Consider the following 20,956-nt stretch of genomic DNA (forward strand, 5'->3'; position numbering starts at 1 on the left):
ACCTCACTCTGCAGGAACGCCAGCTCTTTTTTACATTTTTATTTGTTTTTTCTTTAATATTGTAACTGACAATCAGCGTTAAACTGATCTGAACTCAGTGCCTTCACAGCTCGTCTGCACCCACAAGCAATAAGGATTTTTAATATTTTTAATATTACAAACTAAACTCTGTTGTGGTGTGTGTGTGTGTGTATTTGCTCCCATGCACTGATGCACCTGTGTGTGTGTGTGTGTGTGTGTCTGTACTGTGTCTGTTACTGTCCATCCCTGTTCTGTCATTGCCATATTTGCTGTGTTGTGGAGTGTCATTATTTAATCCATCTACTGCTCCACCTTCTGTGTTTAATATGAGTTTTATTTCTCTGCCATGCGTTAGAACGCCACTGTGTTTCCAGCCATAACACGTGCAGTGGATCCATAAATAAAAGGGCTACATGTGTTTTAACAAGAGATCAGTGTGGGACTTGTTATTGAAAACGTGCATCACTCATCACTCGCTCCAAAAATAAAAATCCCTCCTCCCCTCCTCCTCCTACAATCACACTGTTTTTAAAATCACGAGATGAAAAAATGAATTTCATCCTATCAGCTGATTCTTCTGATTGTACATGTGTGATAAAAATCAAATTTACACATTTACAATTTACTCCTGTAATTTTTACATCAACATGCCACGCCCTCTGCTTCATAGGAAATAGTTTTAAATGACTGTTTTGCCGTCAGAGGCAGTCTGCTTAAAGCTTAAAGACCAAGTTTGACAAAGGTTTTGAGTGATTTTTGGATAAATCATGTTTGTGTTCAGATGCTCTCATTGCAGGTGAGTACAAAGGATTTATTTGTGGTGGGTCAATATTAACTTATTACAACAGTTTCCTCTGAGTTTGGTATGAAGGTATGAATCCATCCTGGAGACTGAGGTTTCTTGGAGAAGATTTGTTTCGACACAGAGAAATAGAAATCATGAGCTTATAAATTCAACTTTAATCCTATAGTTTTATTTAAGGCCTAATATTTATCAAATTAGATCAAATACATTTTAAGACTATCTAAAGATGTGCATTTTAAACCCACATGATCTAACCTAACGCTTCAGAGCTGCTGGGAGGTTTAGTTTTTCACTTTGACAGAGCCAGGCTAACGACTCCCATAGACTTCAAGTCTTTATGCTAAGCTAACAGGAAATGCTACCCACAGGAAGTGAACCGCTGGACGTCCAGAGGTGGACATGGTGTCCAACATCTGGTCTCAGTCTGGATAAGTCAGGAAAAGAGGATTTTGCCCAAAATGTTGGACTGTTCCTTTAACAGCGTGCAGGAGGTGACAGATCAGAAAGAACAGACCTGCCAGATGCAGCTGTTAGCCCAACGCAGACGTTTATTTTCAACATAAGAAATTGATTTTGACATTGTTTTTATACATAAAACAAGGAGAAAGTATTTCTGCACACGCAGGAACAAAACAACTGAAAGCAGAGAAAAATCTCCCTCTTTGTTCTGGAAGTAGAAAAGCTGTCGGCCGAGAGCTGAAATGAAGTTTGCTGATGTGATTCCTTTGGAACCGCGACTCAAACAAAGAGACCGTCTTTGTTTAAATTAAAAAAACAAAGGAAAAAAAGGCAAACAAGGAATGAAACAGAAAAACATCATAAAGTTTCATTAAGCGTCTCCTCAAAAGCTCAAACGGTCCACATCGGTCCGTCCAGCAGATCAGCCTGCAGGTCGGTAATGACTGCCGTCTCCCGCTGATGACATCACAGAGTGGGCGTGGCCGGTCAGAAGACGGGGTTGAGGGCCTCATAGAGCCGCTGGACGGCGACTTCCACCATTTCCTTCAGCGACTCGTCGTCTGCGCTGCCCTCCTCGTACTCCACCGTCTGCAGAGAGACCGCCGAGGCCAGAGGTCAGAGGTCAGATTCACAGCTCTAATGCATGACAACCTTTATTTATGAAGCACGATTCAAAACCACCGTTAAAACAAGATACAGGAGTGTGGATACCCGACCCGGGCCAGTCAGAACCGGCTGGGACTAAACGGGTCCGGGTCGGGTTCGGTCACGTCGGCGTTATTTTAGTGAAAAACGATGGAGCTAAAGTCTGTTCTGGGCAACTTCCTGTACAGTGCTGGAGTTTACGTGATGACACCGAAGGCAACACGTAGGCTGAGGGAGGATGAGCAAAATCTGGGGCTCGGGTCGGGTTCAGATAAAAACATGCGGCCTGATGCGCACTCGAGATACAAGAACGAAACGTCAAAGTAAAAATAAAAAAGTCCCAGAGTGATGTGTGACCTTCAGTGACCTCTACTGGTCACCGGGGGGAAGTGCAATGAGATCCACAGAGTTTGTTTTCTGCAGGAGACGGCTCACCCTCTGAAACCTGAGTGAGGCCACATGACGTCTTACAAACACATGGGAAAAAAGACGATGGGCAAAATTTGCAAATCTATCATTAAAAAAAGGGCAAAACATAACCCAGTCATCCTGGAACTCCTGGTCAGAAATTTAGAAACTTAACTAATTTAAGTAACTTCAGTCTTCACAAGTAAAATGTCCTTTGAGCTGGGCGATACAGACTTCAGATAATATCAGGATATTTCAGGGTAATGATATTCAAGATGATATGGAAAAAGAGACAAAGATAAAAACTTCATCCGGCCTGTTTCAACATTTTAATTCTGGTTCATTCTTCACCAAGCTCACCTTGCTTTCCCCCCATGACACGTTTTCTTCTTTTTTTTCTGTGTATAAATTTATACAGTATCATCACTTTATCCTCATACTCACTCTGGTTATGGGGTTGATGTAGGCGGTGACGCCGTCCACCGTCACGCTCAGGTTCTTACTGTCTTTGAAGTCGACGCAGTCTTCTCCAAACATGTCGCTGTGGACAGACACACACACACACACACACACACACACAAGTCAATCAGTGATCTGCACACCGCTGAAGGCAGAGGAAGATCCGCCACTAATTAATAATCCATATTTTATACCATAGTTATGTGCAATAACCTATAGTGCAATAACTCCTGTCCATGTTTGCACTTGTACATATATTTTTTCTTTCTTTTTATTCTATATATATTTATATTTATATTTATATTCCTTTCTTTATTTTTCTTGACTAATTGCTCTTTTTACTTTACACTTGGAGTGGGAGTTGTTGTTGTTATTGCAACAAAAAGTAATTTCCCCCTGGGGATCAATAAAGTATTCTGATTCTGATTCTGATAACTTCTCAAACGTCTCCAGTTTGTTTTATGTTCAGTTCCAAGGTGTGTGTTCCAAACCTCCAGAACCCAAGGTGGCATTTTTTATGATTTCAAGACTTTATGCTGAGCTAACTGGACGTCCACAGATGCAAATGGTGTCCAACATCTGGTTTCAGTCTGCGGACGTCGGGAAAAGGGGATTTTGCCCAAAACGTTCTGTCGTAACGTATCTGTCAAAGGGACTGGAGACGCTGGGACTCACTGCAGCATGAGCTCCAGACGCTCCACGAACACGTCCATGTCCACGCCGTCCTTCTTCACTTCAATAACTGCAACGACAGACACAGAGCCTCATCAGCGTGGAGGACAGGGCGAGTTCGCTCCGACGCTTCATCTCAAACTGAACTAAAGTCTTAACTGGGTTCAGGAAAACAAACAGGATCCAGATTTAACCAGAAACAGTTCTGGATTCATGACGCACATTTTAACACCTCCAATCTTGATTTAGAGACTATTTCAACCACAATCTGACTTCATATTCCCAGATATATATGCAGTTGATCTGATCACACAAATATGCGATTTTTTTTTTTTTTACTATTCAAATTTTATTGTAATTTTTTTCCCAATCTGTTGTATGACTCTTATCTTCTTTTTAAACCTCTTTATCTGTCTCCTCGTTTTAATCCTCATTTTCTTAACCATTGTGTCTTTTATTGTAAATTACTGTGCAGCACTTTGATAAACTTTTTGTTTTCGAAATGTGCTGTATAAATAAAGTGGATTGGATCAGAAAGCTCTTTTCAATGCATTATCAATGATCTGACCAGCATCTCTGTGAAAATGACAGTCCAGCTGAAACTAAAAGCTGAAACAATCAGGAAAAAAAAGGTCAAAGTGGACTTGAATGCGTCTCGTGCTGCGTTCACTGACATCTCTGAGCGTTGGGGTTGGACTGGACCTCCAGCACCACGGTGGCGACGGCGTCGGCGTACATGTCGTTGAGCGGGTTGGAGGTCCACTGAGGACAGAGACACACAACCAACCGGTCACATGACGGCAAAACGTCTCCCATCAACAAGGAAACAGACATGATTTGATTTAAAGCTGTGACACCTGGACAGACCTGAGGCCACCGACACACTGAGCTCTCAGCCAATCACAGCCAACCTGACCTCTGCAGTCGTTTCAACACTCTCAGCTCACAAACACCAACAAACAGGATCATCACGAGATAAACAACAAGTCACAGAGCCCTTTTTTGTGTGTGAAATTACAATTACTTGTGAAAGTGCTATCAGGTTGTTTCTTCCTGGCTCAAGGTTACTATGTGGAAGTTTCACCTGCCGGATCTACTTTCTAATTCAAATAAGAAAATAACAAGAACAGGTCGTAAAGCAACACCTACAAAGAGGACAAGAGAAAAACAGCCATACAGAAAACACAACAACAAGTCCCGGTTCCCATTTTTTAAGGGAATTAAACAGTTTCTTTTCTTGTTATTTACTTATTTGACTTGGAAAGTAGATCCGGCACGTGAAACGTCCACATAGTAACCTTGAGCCTGGAAGAAGCAACCTGATTATACTTTCACAACTGGAATTTCACACAAAAAAATGGGAACTGGGACTTGTTGTTTATTTAGTGCTAATCTTCTTTGTTGGTGTTGGTGTCTGTGCTGAAAGTGTGATTTTACTTTAGGAGCCCAGGGGAGCAACGGAGCAGACACACACACACACACACACACACACACACACACTCCAGCAGAGGTCAGGTTGGGCTCAGAGCTGGTGGGCGTGGCCTCAGGAGGCCGTCGGTGCGTCGCTGTGCCCTCTGACCTCCAGCAGCACCATGCCGGCGTCGTGAACCAGAGTGATGCTCTTGAAGATCTTGATGGTGATTTTCTCCACGCCGTCCACCTGCTCCACCTCACCTGCACACACAGCAGCCAAACAAAAAAAAAAAACACCAAAAGTACACACTTTAATAAAGACGTGAGCCTGAAATCAGACGTTCAGCTCTTCACATGTGACTAAAGTCAAAATATTTACTGACACATTTCCTGTCAATCAGCTAATCAATTAACTGACTGTTTCACCTTTTATTATTTCACCATCTAATCAAACTCTTTTTTTTTTTCCAACTTTCAGGGGTTATTATCCTCACTAATGTTTCACTGTTTCGTTTTTTTGTTGCCAGTTCTGATAATATTTTCTCCCTGTCCTTCTCTTACTCTGTTTTTTTTTTTTTAATTTATTTTTTTTTTTTTCATGGTCAAACGGTCAGGACGTACCGGCCAGGTTCCTCAGCTGACTGACCAGCAGGGAGATGGAGCCGCTGAACGGGATGGCCTGCGTCTGCGTCACCGTCCCCATGCACAGGTCTGTGTAGTCTGAGCACACACACACACACACACACACACACACACACACACACACACACACACACAGGGTTAGAGGCGGGCGGAGGGGGAAAACAAGGTGAGCCGGGCAGACACTGAGTGAAAACTGAAATAAGCTGGAGAAGTAACTAGAATTAAAATGATGAAATAAGTAATACTAGGCTACATATAGGTTTTTTTTTCAAATATTTTAAAACAGAAACCCCCTCCAACGGTTTGCTGATGATTGACAGATGGTTGATCCAATCACCTTCTGTCCTTCGGTTTGGCGTAGTGAACCATGGTGACGTACGGCTGTTACAGGCCAGCACTGAACTACACTGCAAAAACTCAGAATCTTACCAAGAATATTTGTCTTATTTCAAGTCAAAATGTCTCATTACACTTAAAATAAGACATGATCACCTCAGAAGTCACTTGTTTTTAGACGATTTTCACTTGTTTCAAGCTGATTTGACTTGTTTCAAATGAAAACTGTCTAAAATCAAGTTACTTCTGAGGTGATCATGTCTTATTTTAAGTGTAATGAGACATTTTGACTAGAAATAAGACAAATATTCTTAGTAACATTTTGAGTTTTTGCAGTGTACTAAATGCAAAGTAAATCACCAACAGAAACACACACACACACACACACAGACACACACACACACACACACACACTCGGTGGTACTGACTGGAGAGGTCGGAGGGCGTCAGGATGTGGTAGCTGAAGTTGCGTTTGACCAGGATCCCAGAAACCCTCTGGCCCTGCACACACTTCCTGTCCGCCAGCGAGCCCATCACCTGCAGCAAAGCATTCTGGGAGTGAGCACGACTGAACAACACACTGAGAAACCAGGTGAAGTCAGCAGGAAAGCTCACGTCTCCTTACAGACAAGAAAACAGACACTTTCCCGGTAAAAGCTCCACACCCTGTTGGAACTAAGGTTAAACTGGGGTAAACTTCTGGTCAACATCCTCTGTGTGTGTGTGTGTGAGTGTGTGTGTGTGTGTGTGTGTGTGTGTGTGTGTGTGTGAGTGTGTGTGTGTGTGTGTGACCTTGGCCAGCTTCTCTCCTCTGAAGTTGAGTGTGACGGCCTCAGTGTTGCGCGGGTTGTGGACTTCGATGTGGACCTCGTCGTTGTCCTCGTACTCTCGGATCAGAGCCGCCTTCAGACGGGCCATCTCGTTCTGCTCGCCGTGCACCAGGATCTGCCGCCACACAAACAAACAAACAAACAAACACACAAACAAACACACAAACAAACAAACAAGCATCAGACAAACAGCAGGGGAGCACGTCCTCCTCGGCTCCACCTGTCCGACCTGCTGCTGGCTTCACTCTGAGGAGACTTTTTTTAATGAAAGCATCTTCAGGATGATCAGATCCTTTTTTTTCCCCAAACAGCATCAAAACATTCAGACCTGATCCTGATCCTGCTGCAGACCAGGATCCAGACCGGGACAGTTCAGACCTGGAATCAACACCCGTCCTGAGCAGGGATGGGTTTCATTCCAGTTTTATTTAAATACAGTTCTTATTGATGCTCCTGATCAGTTTGGTTCTTTATGGACGCTCTAACCGGTTGTTTTTTCTTCCTGAATGACTGCTTCTTAAAAATAAATTCGATTAAAAACAAATTAATTCAGAGGAGGATGAGAATTTATTTATATTTTTAATATAACTAAATGCTTCTACAACATTAACAGTCATTTTCACAAACAGCAAACTCACTAGAACATCTCACAGGAAACAAACTGAAAAGGTCGTTCAAATAAATAAATAAATCACATTCCTGCGTCTAAAATGAATGAAGTGTGTTTTGGGAGGCGTGGCCGGCTGTGTTTTGGGAGGCGTGGCCTGCAGGGGAGGCGGGGCGGGCTGTGTTTTGGGAGGCGGGGCGGGCTGTGTTTTGGGAGGCGTGGCCAGCGGGGGAGGCGGGGCGGGCTGTGTTTTGGGAGGCGGGGCGGGGCGGGCTGTGTTTTGGGAGGCGGGGCGGGGCGGGCTGTGTTTTGGGGGGCGGGGCGGGGCAGGCGGGGGAGGCGTGGCCGGCAGGGGAGGCGGGGCGGCTGCTCACCACGTGCGGGGGCTTCAGCGCTCGGATGAACTCGCTGGTCTGCTGGTAGTCTGTGTGAGCAGAGAAGGAGATGTAGTCCACCGACATCTTCAGCTGCAGCTTCTGACCCGACATGGTGGTGATCTCATCTGGCTCCGACATGATGTGCTGCACACACACACACACACACACACACACACACACACACACACGTTAAAGGGACAGTTCACCCATTCTGAAAAATATGACATTACTTCATCAGCGGTGCTAACTGTGGCTAACCTCCTGAAAAACAGCCGCTTTAATCCACTCAGACAGTCTGACTTCTCTTGACACTTTGATTTTATGCAATGAACCTTTTAGTTGTGGCGAGCAAAATAATTTTTTGTGAAAACAACCGATTTTGAGAAAGTTTCCCCCAGAGACATAATTTGTGGTCACAAATTGCTTAATATATTGATTTTGCAGTACATCATAATTTGCAATTTGTCGATATGTATTTTATTACAACATTCAATAACAATATAATATGATAATATCACAGTGGCCAAGGAATTGTGATAATCACATGTCATGGTGCTTCAGTTTTCTGGTTCATTTAGTCTTTTATTCAGTCTTTGCTTTCCCTCTTGACTTGCTGTCAAAGTGTGAATTTGTCTTTTGCAGACATAAAAGGGACATGAAGTCAGAGTTTTTTTTCCACATCACATCACAAAATGAACGTGATATCTTTCTATATTCCTTGTTTATAGTGTTTATATTGCTTTTTGCTATTTATTATCTGTTTATACTGTTTATAATGTAAATGATGCTTCATATCTTGCTATCCACTTTGCTGCTGTAATGCTTGAAATTTCCCAACCGTGGGACTAATAAAGGAATATCTTATCTTATCTTATCTACAAATATTTTATCTTATCTTATCTTATCTTATCTTATCTTATCCACAGAGATCCACAGGTTATCAGTCTGGATCATTTCTGTGGAACAAACCCTCGTTCTCCCTCCACGGCCTGAAAAGACGACCTCATCCTGTCGTGGAGGTTTTCTCTGGTGTGTGTGGACGGTGACCCACCTTGGCCAGCGTTCCCTCCACACAGTATCCGGCGATGATGACGCCGTTCCTCTTGTCGGTGCACCAGCTCTCGAACAGCTCCCGGGACAGGCCGCTCTGCATCATGCCAGGGGACGCCATCACCACGCTGGGCCCGATGTCGTCGAAATGGTCCATGCTCTGATTAGACATGTAGACATGATGAGCAAGCAGGTGGAGGCAAATAACAGCACAGCTACAACAAACTGCGTGCCTTCACTGTCACGCAGGAAAACACAACACTTCACCACATCGCCATGTTACAGCATCTAAACAATATGGAGATCTGGCTGCGCCCTGATGACCCGTCTCATTTGTTTCTGGGCTCAGACTGGTGACCTTCCAGTGACGGGACGGGCTCGGGGGGGTGGGGGTGGGGGGGGGAGGGTGGTGCTGACCTTGAGGTTGCTGATGTGCTTGAAGACGAACGGGTTGTTGATGTTGATGGCCTTGCGGATCTTGTCGTTCATGGCGTTGACGTACGTCTGGTAGACCGCCATGCACTTCCTGGCCAGAGACGAGGCGTAGTAGATGGGGATGTCGTGCAGCTCCGGGTGGTTCTGCCAGTACTCGTCTGGTAGACACACACACACACACACACACACACACACACACACACACACTTGATTTAGTAGAGGTTTGAGCTCAATGTAGTGTAGTAATAGTGGGTTCTAGTGGGGGTTAGGGTCAGAGAGGGTGTAGACTGAGGGTCTGTCTCAGTTGAAGGGCTAGATGACTACTAGGTCTCAGCCCACGGTGCCCACGTAGGAGGCGTCTGACGTAGGTGCCGATATCAGGTTTACCGGAGCTAAAAGTTTAGTGAATTGGGACGGTGTAGCCTGCAGAGGATTCCTACGTCATTATTATCGAGGCTTCCCGAAGCGCATTCGAGTGATGCAGCGTAAAATGCTGAAGTAGGTTTGGGAGGTGTGTCGGTGAACACCTGAGCATGAAACAAAACGATAAGCAGCTTCAACGCTCTCAAGATGGACAACATGGATTCTATAGTTTTATGTATTTTATTTTATTTTGTCTTCGTGAAGATGCAGGAAATTAAGATAATTGTTACACCTCACAAATTGCAACAGACTATCCCAATTAAAGTAATTGCACACATGGCTACATTGTAACGTACCCGATGCGCTGATGGTTGCTATGGAAACATCATGCAAAATGCCTATCTAACTCATCTAACTAAACTTGCATTTCCAGGCGTTGTTCGGATACAGTCAACAGCTAAACTGAATCTATGGTGGTAATTATAGGCATGAAAACTTATCAAAACGTCATGATATAAACATGAAGACGGTCTAAAACATGCTTCATAATTCCAGCAATGGTGGCTGATCCAGAAATTCAACTGGACCAAAGGTACCCTGGGAAGTAGGCTGTGATGTCGGCCGTGAAGCATCGTGGAGGTGTTTCCTGCAAATTAGTCAAAAATAGGCTGCATCTGTCGGCTGCATTTGCAGGACCCTGTGCGGTAAAACTGAACTGGGACAGCACTTGTCGCGCCGCTGTGACGTAAGCAGCCTACAAATACGACCTGTGTAGCGTACAGCCTTTGAACTGGGACAGAGCCAGAGTGTGGGCGGGGTGTGGGGTGTTAGTTGGGTGTAGGCTGGGTGTGGGCTGGGTGTGGGCTGGGTGTAGGCTGGGTGTGGGCTGGGTGTAGGCTGGGTGTGGGCTGGGTGTGGGCTGGGTGTTAGTTGGGTGTGGGCTGGGTGTGGGGTGTAGGCTGGGTGTAGGCTGGGTGTAGGCTGGGTGTGGGCTGGGTGTGGGGTGTAGGCTGGGTGTGGACTGGGTGTGGGGTGTAGGCTGGGTGTGGGCTGGGTGTGGGGTGTGAGCTGGGTGTGAGCTGGGTGTGGGCTGGGTGTGGGCTGGGTGTGGGCTGGGTGTGGGCTGGGTGTGGGGTGTAGGCTGGGTGTAGGCTGGGTGTAGGCTGGGTGTGGGCTGGGTGTGGGCTGGGTGTGGGCTGGGTGTGGGGTGTAGGCTGGGTGTGAGCTGGGTGTGGGCTGGGTGTGGGCTGGGTATGGGCTGGGTGTGGGGTGTAGGCTGGGTGTGGGCTGGGTGTGGGGTGTAGGCTGGGTGTGGGCTGGGTGTGGGGTGTGGGCTGGGTGTGGGCTGGGTGTGGGGTGTAGGCTGGGTGTGGGCTGGGTGTGGGGTGTGGGCTGGGTGTGGGCTGGGTATGGGCTGGGTGTGGGGTGTAGGCTGGGTGTGGGCTGGGTGTGGGGTGTAGGCTGGGTGTGGGCTGGGTGTGGGCTGGGTGTGGGGTGTAGGCTGGGTGTGGGCTGGGTGTGGGGTGTAGGCTGGGTGTAGGCTGGGTGTGGGCTGGGTGTGGGGTGTAGGCTGGGTGTGGGCTGGGTGTGAGCTGGGTGTGGGCTGGGTGTGGGCTGGGTGTGGGGTGTAGGCTGGGTGTGGGCTGGGTGTGGGGTGTAGGCTGGGTGTAGGCTGGGTGTAGGCTGGGTGTGGGCTGGGTGTGAGCTGGGTGTGGGCTGGGTGTGGGCTGGGTGTGGGGTGTAGGCTGGGTGTGGGCTGGGTGTGGGGTGTAGGCTGGGTGTGGGCTGGGTGTGGGCTGGGTGTGGGTTGGGTGTAGGCTGGGTGTGGGCTGGGTGTGGGTTGGGTGTAGGCTGGGTGTGGGCTGGGTGTGGGCTGGGTGTTAGTTGGGTGTGGGCTGGGTGTGGGCTGGGTGTGGGTTGGGTGTAGGCTGGGTGTGGGTTAGGGTGTGGGTTAGGGTGTGGGGTGTAGGCTGGGTGTTAGTTGGGTGTGGGTTGGGTGTAGGCTGGGTGTAGGCTGGGTGTGGGCTGGGTGTGAGCTGGGTGTGGGCTGGGTGTGGGCTGGGTGTGGGGTGTAGGCTGGGTGTGGGCTGGGTGTGGGGTGTAGGCTGGGTGTGGGCTGGGTGTGGGCTGGGTGTGGGTTGGGTGTAGGCTGGGTGTGGGCTGGGTGTGGGTTGGGTGTAGGCTGGGTGTGGGCTGGGTGTGGGCTGGGTGTTAGTTGGGTGTGGGCTGGGTGTGGGCTGGGTGTGGGTTGGGTGTAGGCTGGGTGTGGGTTAGGGTGTGGGTTAGGGTGTGGGGTGTAGGCTGGGTGTTAGTTGGGTGTTAGTTGGGTGTGGGTTGGGTGTGGGCTGGGTGTAGGCTGGGTGTTAGTTGGGTGTGGGCTGGGTGTGGGCTGGGTGTAGGCTGGGTGTAGGCTGGGTGTGGGCTGGGTGTGGGGTGTGGGGTGTGGGCTGGGTGTGGGCTGGGTGTAGGCTGGGTGTTAGTTGGGTGTGGGCTGGGTGTGGGCTGGGTGTAGGCTGGGTGTAGGCTGGGTGCTGGCTGTCCTCCTCACCCAGGATGAGCAGCAGCTCCTGGGCTCGTCCCAGAGCGAAGACGGGGATCAGACAGCGCCCTTCTCGGTTCACGATGTCGTGAACGGTGTTGCAGAAACGAGCCTCGCGCTCCTCGCGCTTCTCGTGGATGTGAGTCCCATAGGTGGACTCCTGAGGGGGCAAACACCCAAAACATTCATTTAACAAACGGAGAAAATGAGGACAACCTCTGTGATCTACTGAAGGCAGAGTCCATAAAAGCCTGGTGCTTTTACTGGATAAGTGACTGAAACGATTCATTGATGATCAAAATTCAAATCGATTGATTTTCTGTGACTCACGGTGATGAGGATGTCGGGCTTGACGCTGGGGATCTCTGCAGCCATCAGGTGTCTGTCCTCCTGCCGGGAGAAGTCTCCAGTGTACAGCAGCTGCACAGAGAGGACAACATCACTGCAGCAGCCTTCTCCTAACACACACACACACACACACACACACACTGCACACAGACACTGCACACACACACTGCACACAGACACACACTGCTGACATCATCCTGCACATTCACTCACTGACAACTGAGAAAAGGCAGCTTGCTCCTCTCCGGCCTGACAGTGCCGCATCATCAACGTGGGACAACACGTTTTCGGTATAATCTAGGGATGCATCTGTTCACTTTTTTCAGTTCCAGTTCAATCCCTCCAGTGGCTTCAACTACAAACAGGTGTCGCTATGGAAACTCCTTCACCAAATCACGTGCACAGCGATGCATCATCGACCGAAAGTAGATTTGGAAAGTAATGAGCCACTAAAATACGCTTTGTAATTTGACTGCAGTACCGGCACACACCACTGTGGCGCTACAGTGTAATCGGCACAATGCATCCTGGAAGGCACTGCAGAAGAAGAAACCCTCTGTGTTCACGAGCCACAGCCAGACTGACAGACTGCAGATTAACCACAGAAATATCATAGAAATATCATAGAAACACTACAGGTGAGAATGTGTGTCCAGAATCAGCCACATGTGTGCGGTCGGTGGGGATCGAACCCGTGACCGTTCGGCGGGGCGGCTGTCTCGCTCGGCGGCGGTTACCTTGACGCCGGCGATCTCGATCATGAACATGGCGGCTCCCAGCACGTGGCCGGCGTGGTAACACCAGAACTTGATGCCGGCCACCTCCTTCACCTCGTGGAAGTTGATGGTCTCGATCTTCTCCATGCTCTCCTCCAGGTCCGTCTCCGTGTACAGCATGTCGTCTGCAGAGATGTTGCTGCAGCGCGCGCACACACACACACACACACACACACACATACACACACACACACACACACACACTCTGTTGGATTGGGGACTAAAAACTGATTCTCGATGCAGTGAATCCACATCAGTTTTTGATCTAGATCTGCTCTCGTGGTCTGCAAAGAGAGAAGAGAGAGCGCTACACTCCTAGTATGAAAGGTGCTATATAAATAAAGTATTATTATTATATAGTTATTATTTCGTTTTCTGGTAATTTATTTATTATTTTTATTTTGCAATTATTTGGATTACTTTATTTTATTTGCAAATCTTTTGGTAATTTTGGGGAAAATTTTCTGACAATGTCCTTGTAAAAAAAAAAAGTGGGGGTTTTACTATTTTATTTTATTTATTTATTTATTTATTTGGTAATTTGCTGGTTGCCTTTTCTTTCATGTTTTTGACAGAAATCAAGTGATTTGCTGTTTGTGTCACATCTGAACTCTGATACACGGAGCTGAGATTAAACCAGACACAGGAAAATGTTCAAATGATCCCTCAGACAATTTTTATCCAAACAGTTTCTAGTGAATTCGATTCTACTGAAATTAAACTGAGGACCCCCCGGAAGCACCTCAAGGACCCCTGAGGGTCCCCGGACCACACTTTGTAAACCGCGGCTCGGGGCACACCTGGTGTACCTTCAGTCTCAGTCTCCGTTTTGTGACGGAAGTGAAACAGGCTTTGAGGCCCGTTGGCTCCTGTGTGTGTGTGTGTGTGTGTGTGTGTGTGTGTGTGACGTGGCTCTGGCTGCTCCTCCTGTATCCGCGGCAGCAGACACACGGCGGCTGCGGCTCACCTGACCTTGACGTAGTCGGACAGCAGCCAGCGGTAGATGGCCTTGGTGGCGTGAGTCATGAAGGTGCGGCCCTTGAAGCTGGTCTTCTGCAGGAACCAGGGCAGGGCGCCGCAGTGATCCAGGTGGAAACTGAAGGGCGACACACAGCGGGACGGGGGGGCTTCATCAGGACAATGAGAGCAAACCACATGTACAAGACCCTGTGGACTGAGCTCCCAGTTCAGCCTCACCACACACTGGGGTTAACCAGTCTGCCCAGCAGCCTCAGCTAATAACAATATACTGACTTCAGCTTCTGTACTTGGTATTAAATACACTAAAAAATCAAAAAGTAAGCACTAAAATCATGATGTTTAAAATTTGATTTAGTGTATCTGCTTTATATTGTACAGTGTGTTTTTTATGTTTCTACTGATGCTGCTGTAACATAATAATTTCCCAGTTTGGGATCAATAAAGTAAATCTATCTATCTATTGTATATTCATTACAGAACTGAGAGACCTCTACTGGACACAGGGCTCCAAACCTCAAGGCTTTTACAGAAAATTGTTTCTGCTAGTCAATTGTAATAATTCATCAGATCCTTTTGATCCCCGTTAGAATACAATTGAAGAAAATTTTTGAGAACATACACAAAGTGAAGAGTCAAAGAAAACTCTGCTGTGTCAGACTGTACTATCTCTGCCTGTGAGGACTGACTGTTTACAAGAAAAATAAAACCACAGTAAAAAGAGTTTAAAGCTGTATCTGCGAGCTGACGGGCTGCAGGGAGCCGAGTCTCACGGCTCTGACTTCAGCTGGATCACTTTCACCCTGCAGGGCAGCTTCCACACGGATCCTCTCCTGCAGAGAAAACTCCTGTTTACGGACGACAGACTCACTGGCTGATGAGCAGCAGGTCGATCTCGGCCGGGTCGATCAGGTCGATGTAGGGCAGAGCGTCCATCCCCTCCAGGCCGGGGTGGATCCCACAGTCCAGCTGCACGAGCACAAACACCCCGTAAACATCTGCTCTGAAAACTTCACTTTAACCTCTACCAAGATCACAAAGTGTCTTAACACACCACACAAGCTCTGTTGGATCACATGGAAATGTGCGTAAAATGATGCAGACGACAATTTGATTTTTTTTCCATTTGATGTGCACGACTTTGTTCAGTATCTAAAGAAACGTAGGGTTCTTCTGTTAAACTTTGACGCTATTTGAGGGAAAATCAAAGTACAAGAGGTTAACATGTCCAAACGCTGATCCACTGACACAACATCAGTGTTTGTCATTTTTCTGTAGAATCATATCAGGAAGAAATTAAGATATTGTATTCAACAGAGCAACAGCCCTGTGTGTGTGTGTGTGTATATATATATATATATATATATATATATAGGTAGACGTTTACATCATATGCTCAGTTTCTTATTTCTGTAATTACTGTTGTCATATTTTGTAGGATTAGACACATATTTATCATATTTATACATGATGCACACACTTTTTTTTTTTTTTTAACGAATTTCTAAGGCTGCACAGACAGACAGACAGACAGACAGCAGAGCAGACAGCAGACAGACAGACAGAGCAGACAGACAGACAGACAGCAGAGCAGAGCAGAGCAGACAGACAGACAGACAGACAGACAGCAGAGCAGACAGACAGACAGACAGCAGAGCAGACAGACAGACAGCAGAGCAGACAGACAGCAGAGCAGACAGACAGCAGAGCAGACAGACAGACAGCAGAGCAGACAGACAGCAGAGCAGACTGACAGACAGACAGCAGACAGTAGACAGACTGACAGACAGACAGACAGCAGAGCAGACAGACAGACAGACAGACAGCAGAGCAGACAGACAGACAGACAGCAGAGCAGACAGAGAGCAGACAGAGAGCAGACAGACAGACAGCAGAGCAGACAGACAGCAGAGCAGACAGACAGCAGAGCAGACAGACAGACAGACAGCAGAGCAGACAGACAGCAGACAGACAGACAGACAGACAGCAGAGCAGACAGACAGACAGCAGAGCAGACAGACAGCAGAGCAGACAGACAGCAGACAGACAGACAGACAGACAGCAGAGCAGACAGACAGACAGCAGAGCAGACAGACAGCAGACAGACAGACAGACAGACAGAGTTCAGTGCCAGCTGATGTGAGGCTCCAGGAGCTCACAGTTGGTTACCATGATCTTCCTGCCCTTGAACTCCAGGATGATGCAGGAGCGGCCGACCTCCTGCCCGGCTCCTCTGCAGGGAAACACAGCGACAGCATCACTGCACCGCTCACATTATGTTTTCAATAAAGTTTTCATTCTAGAAAGAAACACCTCGAGTCTATGGTGGTGTATTACGATCACTGTAGGAAAAACAAACAAACAAACAAACAGGGCAGGGGAACGGGGTAATATTCCAAGAAAAACACTCAGAATGTCAGAGATTAAAGTTGTACATTCACAAGAAAAAAGTTGGACATTCTCTGAGATTAAAGTGGTGAATTTACAAGAAAGATTATCAAGACACAAATTTGAGAGGAAAAAAAAACTCAGAAAAAAGTTGTCTTCTGTTTTACTGGGGGGTGTTGGGGGTGGAACTGAGAACCAACAACCAGATTCAGCAAAGTGAGGCCATGTGGTTCACCTCAGCAGATTTTACTTTGACATGGGATTCAGGAACAAGGAGATCCTGCTGATTTGAGCCCAGGATCACAATCTTCTCATGAGCATCCAAACTTTGAAGATACTTTGCAGAAAAAAAATACAGGAAAAGAAAACTTTTTTGTTTTTCTCTTAAATTTGAGAGTTCATGGCCTTCGAATTTTTGAGTTAGTTTCCTGTAAATTTACCACTTTAATCTCAGAGAATATAAACGTTTCTTCTCATAAATTTACCACTTTAATCTCGGAGAATATAAACGTTTCTTCTCATAAATTTACCACTTTAATCATGAAAATTATGAGTTTTTTTCCTCAAATATTTTTTGTTGTTTCCCCCACAGTGGCCCTGATACACCGCGGTACAAATCACCTGTCCCACTCAGCCTGATAAACAGTGAAGGTGCACACGGCTGGGCTTCAGTCACATGCTGCTGCTGGCTCTTAGGGCTCAATGATACTCCCTTATCACATCCTTATCTACATATGACCACATCAAAAGGAAATGATATGGACGATATCTAATTTAGAGTCAGCCTGAGACACTGACCGGTCTGTTCTGATCAATAAAATATTTTGTGAAGTTACTGCATTTTCTACTTCCAGTTGTTGTTATTATGATTTTTTTTTTTTTTTTTTTTTTGAAGAATGCTTAATTTTCGCTGCTGCACTTAAGATTTCAAATCAGTGTGAACCCACAGTCATATCGTATCGCTCTGGAGATATCTGGCATAAATATCGCGGTATGAATTTTTGTCCATATTGCGCTGCGCTACTAGCAGAGACCCTCCAGGGTTGCCAAGTCCGCGTTTTTTCCGCCAAATTGGGCTACTTTTTAAGTGTTGCCGCGGGTAACAAATTTTGTCCGCGGGTTGGGCAGACATGAATAAAGATTCATATTTTGAATGACCAATGTTTATACCCAAATCCTGTCAAACTGACTCCGGGTCAGATCAGCATATAAACTATCCACATATGTCACATGCTCCACAGACAAATAATATGCCAATGCTGTGTGAGGCCACTCAGCACATGACCAATCACATCATCAGCACCACTCAGCTGAAGTAAGGTATCCCATATTATATTTTAAGTTCTGATATACTGTAAATTAAATAGGTGAAAGAACTGTTTCGGGAAATTGCCTTCAATGTTTATGGTGTTATTTTATAGATATAGTGCATTTTGCAATTATAGCAATGCTGTTGGACTTTAAAAGCAACATATATGGATTTTTATGGGCATATTTTGAGTTCTGGTATTGGGCTGATTTTTGGGCCCTTTTTAGACCAGGTTGGGCGGGTTTGGGGCTGGTTTTGAGTTGCTGTTTGACTGCTTTTGTCTCACAGACCTGGCAACCCTGACCCGCTCCATTCCCTCGTGTGCAGTCAATAAAAAAAAACTGTTTTAAAAAAAAGAAATCTGACGCTTTCCCATGGCTTTGTTTATCAGCAAACACCTGGGAGAATATGACTAATAACCTTCTACAAATGGTTTTGCGTGTTCGAGTAAATTATGGTAAATATGGACTTTAAGCCGCGGTGAACGCTTAGATAACTTTAACGTTACTGTGACAGAAAAAACAGTTTAAAAAGGAATAAAAGTTAAAGTTTTATCGAAATAACTGCTGCCTGGTTTATTAGATGAACGCCGAATGAAATAACGGGTCATGTTTATCCGTAAAAAGTCTTCAAAAGCGTTAAACCAGGCTTTTATGTTTATTTATAAGAGAAAAGTGATAGTTTGTGAAGGGAGCCTGGTGCGGCGCTGTGCCCGCACGCCCCGCAGCGAACCGCACGGACAAACTACAGCTGTTTAAACTCACAGCGGCCGGATGAGCAGCTGGTCGCTCTCCTCGGCAGGAACCGCAGCATCGCTTTTACGTTTCGATGTCATTTTCCTCTTTTCCTCTGATAAACTTGACAAACTTCTCTTAAATCATGGTCTCTTTGACAGAAGTTGCTCAGCTCCCTGCGCGGCTGCAGTTTCCACATCCGGTTCACGCCGAAAACTGTCCGTGCGTGTAGCAACACCGGCTGCATTTTGTTCCGCGGTAAGTCAAAATATCACTGCTTATTTTGAACATGATAAATCAAACATTTAATTCATTGCAAACTAATTGATTCTAAACGTTAAATTTCTTAATCATAAATGCAGAATAACAAACCTTACCCCCAATTTCACTGTTTTCATGTGAATTTAAATCAAATTTGTAACCAAAACAAAAAAGCATACTGTGAACTTTAAAGAGGAGTAACTGATGTGGTTTATTTTTATTCTCTCGTGATTTTATATTAATGGAGTCTGTTTTTCTCAATGTTGTTTTTTGTTTTTATTATAATTTTTAGTTGTTTATTTTAATTCGTAGTCTTGTTTCTATGCACATCGTTATGTAGCAATGTTTGTATATGAATGTGATTCCAGTTAAGTAAAAAAAAAAGTTTGGTGTCAGTGTTTCGCCTTCCCCTTTGTTATTGATGCAGTGAGGAAAGTGAGGTCACCACAGCAGCAACAAGAACATAAATGAGCCTCGAACAAAGATAAACACCAAACATGTTTTGTGGGAAGCCGTGAGCAGCTCTTATACACACAGACAGTCTCTACACACTGACACCTTTACCTTTAAGGATTTGGACACTTTCTCCCAGCGCTGCTGCTGACAGGGTGAATCAGCTGGACACTCATGTTTTTTTTTTTTTCAGCAGCTAAAATTGAAAATATTGGAGTTTTTATATGAAAACCTGCAGGAAAAAATATTTTTTCATCCTTCAGCCTCAAGTGGCTGCTGCTTTCTTATATCTGTCACTGCTCCAACTGTTGTGTTAATTCTGTTGTATATATAGTGTATTTCATTATCATATTTATCAATATGTAAGAGCTAAGACTGAGCTTTATGATAACCAAAAACTCCCACATGATGTCTGATTATCTGAAAGTAACTTCACAGCATTGGTGGAGAAGTCAGACCAATCATTACAATAAAAAACAAACAAACAACTCTGATCTATTGCAAAGATTTTTTTTAATGTTATTGTGCACGCTGGAAAAAATAAACAGTAAAGTCAAACATGATGTGCATATTATCCCCTCCTATTAAATTGCCGATATACACAAAATACAGAGTTACCCTGCAACCCTTCTGCCAGCGTATACAGTAAAAATTATATAAAAAAATCTGCAGCTCAGGTTTCTATAATATTCGGGCCCAAACGGCCCCACAGCAGTTTGTCTGACACCTATAAGCCGTATGTACAGTCCTCATGTGTCTGCTCCTGGGGTCAATGTGTAGTTCTGAGCTGAAAGGTGACAGGAATGAGTCCTTCCAGCTGCAGGGGGCGCCGCTGCGTCTCTGACCTCTGACCTCGCTGATGGCAACGCGGCCCGAGGGATCCCAAACCTCAAAGCTGCAGCGCCACTCGTCTCCCGGGAGGTCGCAGGTGTCAGAGTTTCCCAGCAGCACTTGAACGCAGCACAACAGTTCTGGATAAAATCAGCTAAAATCATCTCAGGAGGGAAATCCAGATCCAGATCAGAACCACAATCTGATCCACTGACCGCTGGACTGAGAACAAACCATCCATCACATCACAAAACAAATCTGCTCCTAACGTTTTGGACAGACAGACAAACAGACAGACAGGCAGACAGACAGACACACAGATACACAGACAGATATACAGACAGAGAGACAGACAGACAGAAAAACAGACAGGCAGACAGACAGGCAGACAGATGTACAGACAGAGAGACAGATAGACAGAGAAACAGACAGGCAGACACACAGACAGACAGAGAAACAGACAGGCAGACAGACAGACAGACAGACAGATACATAGACAGATAGACAGAGAAACAGACAGGCAGACACACAGACATACAAAGAAACAGACAGGCAGACACACAGACAGACAGATACATAGACAGATAGACAGACAGACAGGCAGACAGGCAGACAGACAGACAGACATACAGATACATAGACAGACAGACAGACAGGCAGCAGGCAGACGGGGCTTCCAGCTTCATGGTGGAGGTACTAAACCCAGGCCTGCAGGTGACCATGTTGTTGTTGTGGCTGTGTGTGTGTGTGTGTGTGTGTGTGTGTGTGTGAGAGAGAGAGAGAGTGAGAGAGAGTGTGTGTGTGTGTGTGTGTGTGT

General features: G+C 45.9%; 1 protein-coding gene across 1 annotated transcript; it reads right to left on the minus strand.

Annotated features, from left to right (window-relative positions):
- Nucleotides 1-1,348: 1,348 nt before the first annotated feature.
- Nucleotides 1,349-18,816, minus strand: cpsf3 (cleavage and polyadenylation specific factor 3). Its single transcript, XM_030046889.1, has 18 exons — nt 18,625-18,816; nt 16,333-16,396; nt 15,035-15,132; nt 14,153-14,281; nt 13,147-13,324; nt 12,392-12,481; nt 12,071-12,221; nt 9,142-9,317; nt 8,726-8,884; nt 7,672-7,818; nt 6,653-6,805; nt 6,289-6,397; nt 5,504-5,602; nt 5,049-5,143; nt 4,144-4,231; nt 3,473-3,539; nt 2,783-2,879; nt 1,349-1,873 (listed from the first exon to the last, which is right to left on the minus strand). Exons 1-18 carry the CDS (start codon nt 18,693-18,695, stop codon nt 1,772-1,774), a joined length of 2,073 nt encoding a protein of 690 aa, XP_029902749.1. The 5' UTR covers nt 18,696-18,816; the 3' UTR covers nt 1,349-1,771.
- Between the last annotated feature and the right edge of the window lie 2,140 nt (nt 18,817-20,956).

Source organism: Myripristis murdjan, chromosome 24 (genome assembly GCF_902150065.1).
Source record: "Myripristis murdjan chromosome 24, fMyrMur1.1, whole genome shotgun sequence".
Taxonomy (NCBI): Eukaryota; Metazoa; Chordata; class Actinopteri; order Holocentriformes; family Holocentridae; genus Myripristis; species Myripristis murdjan.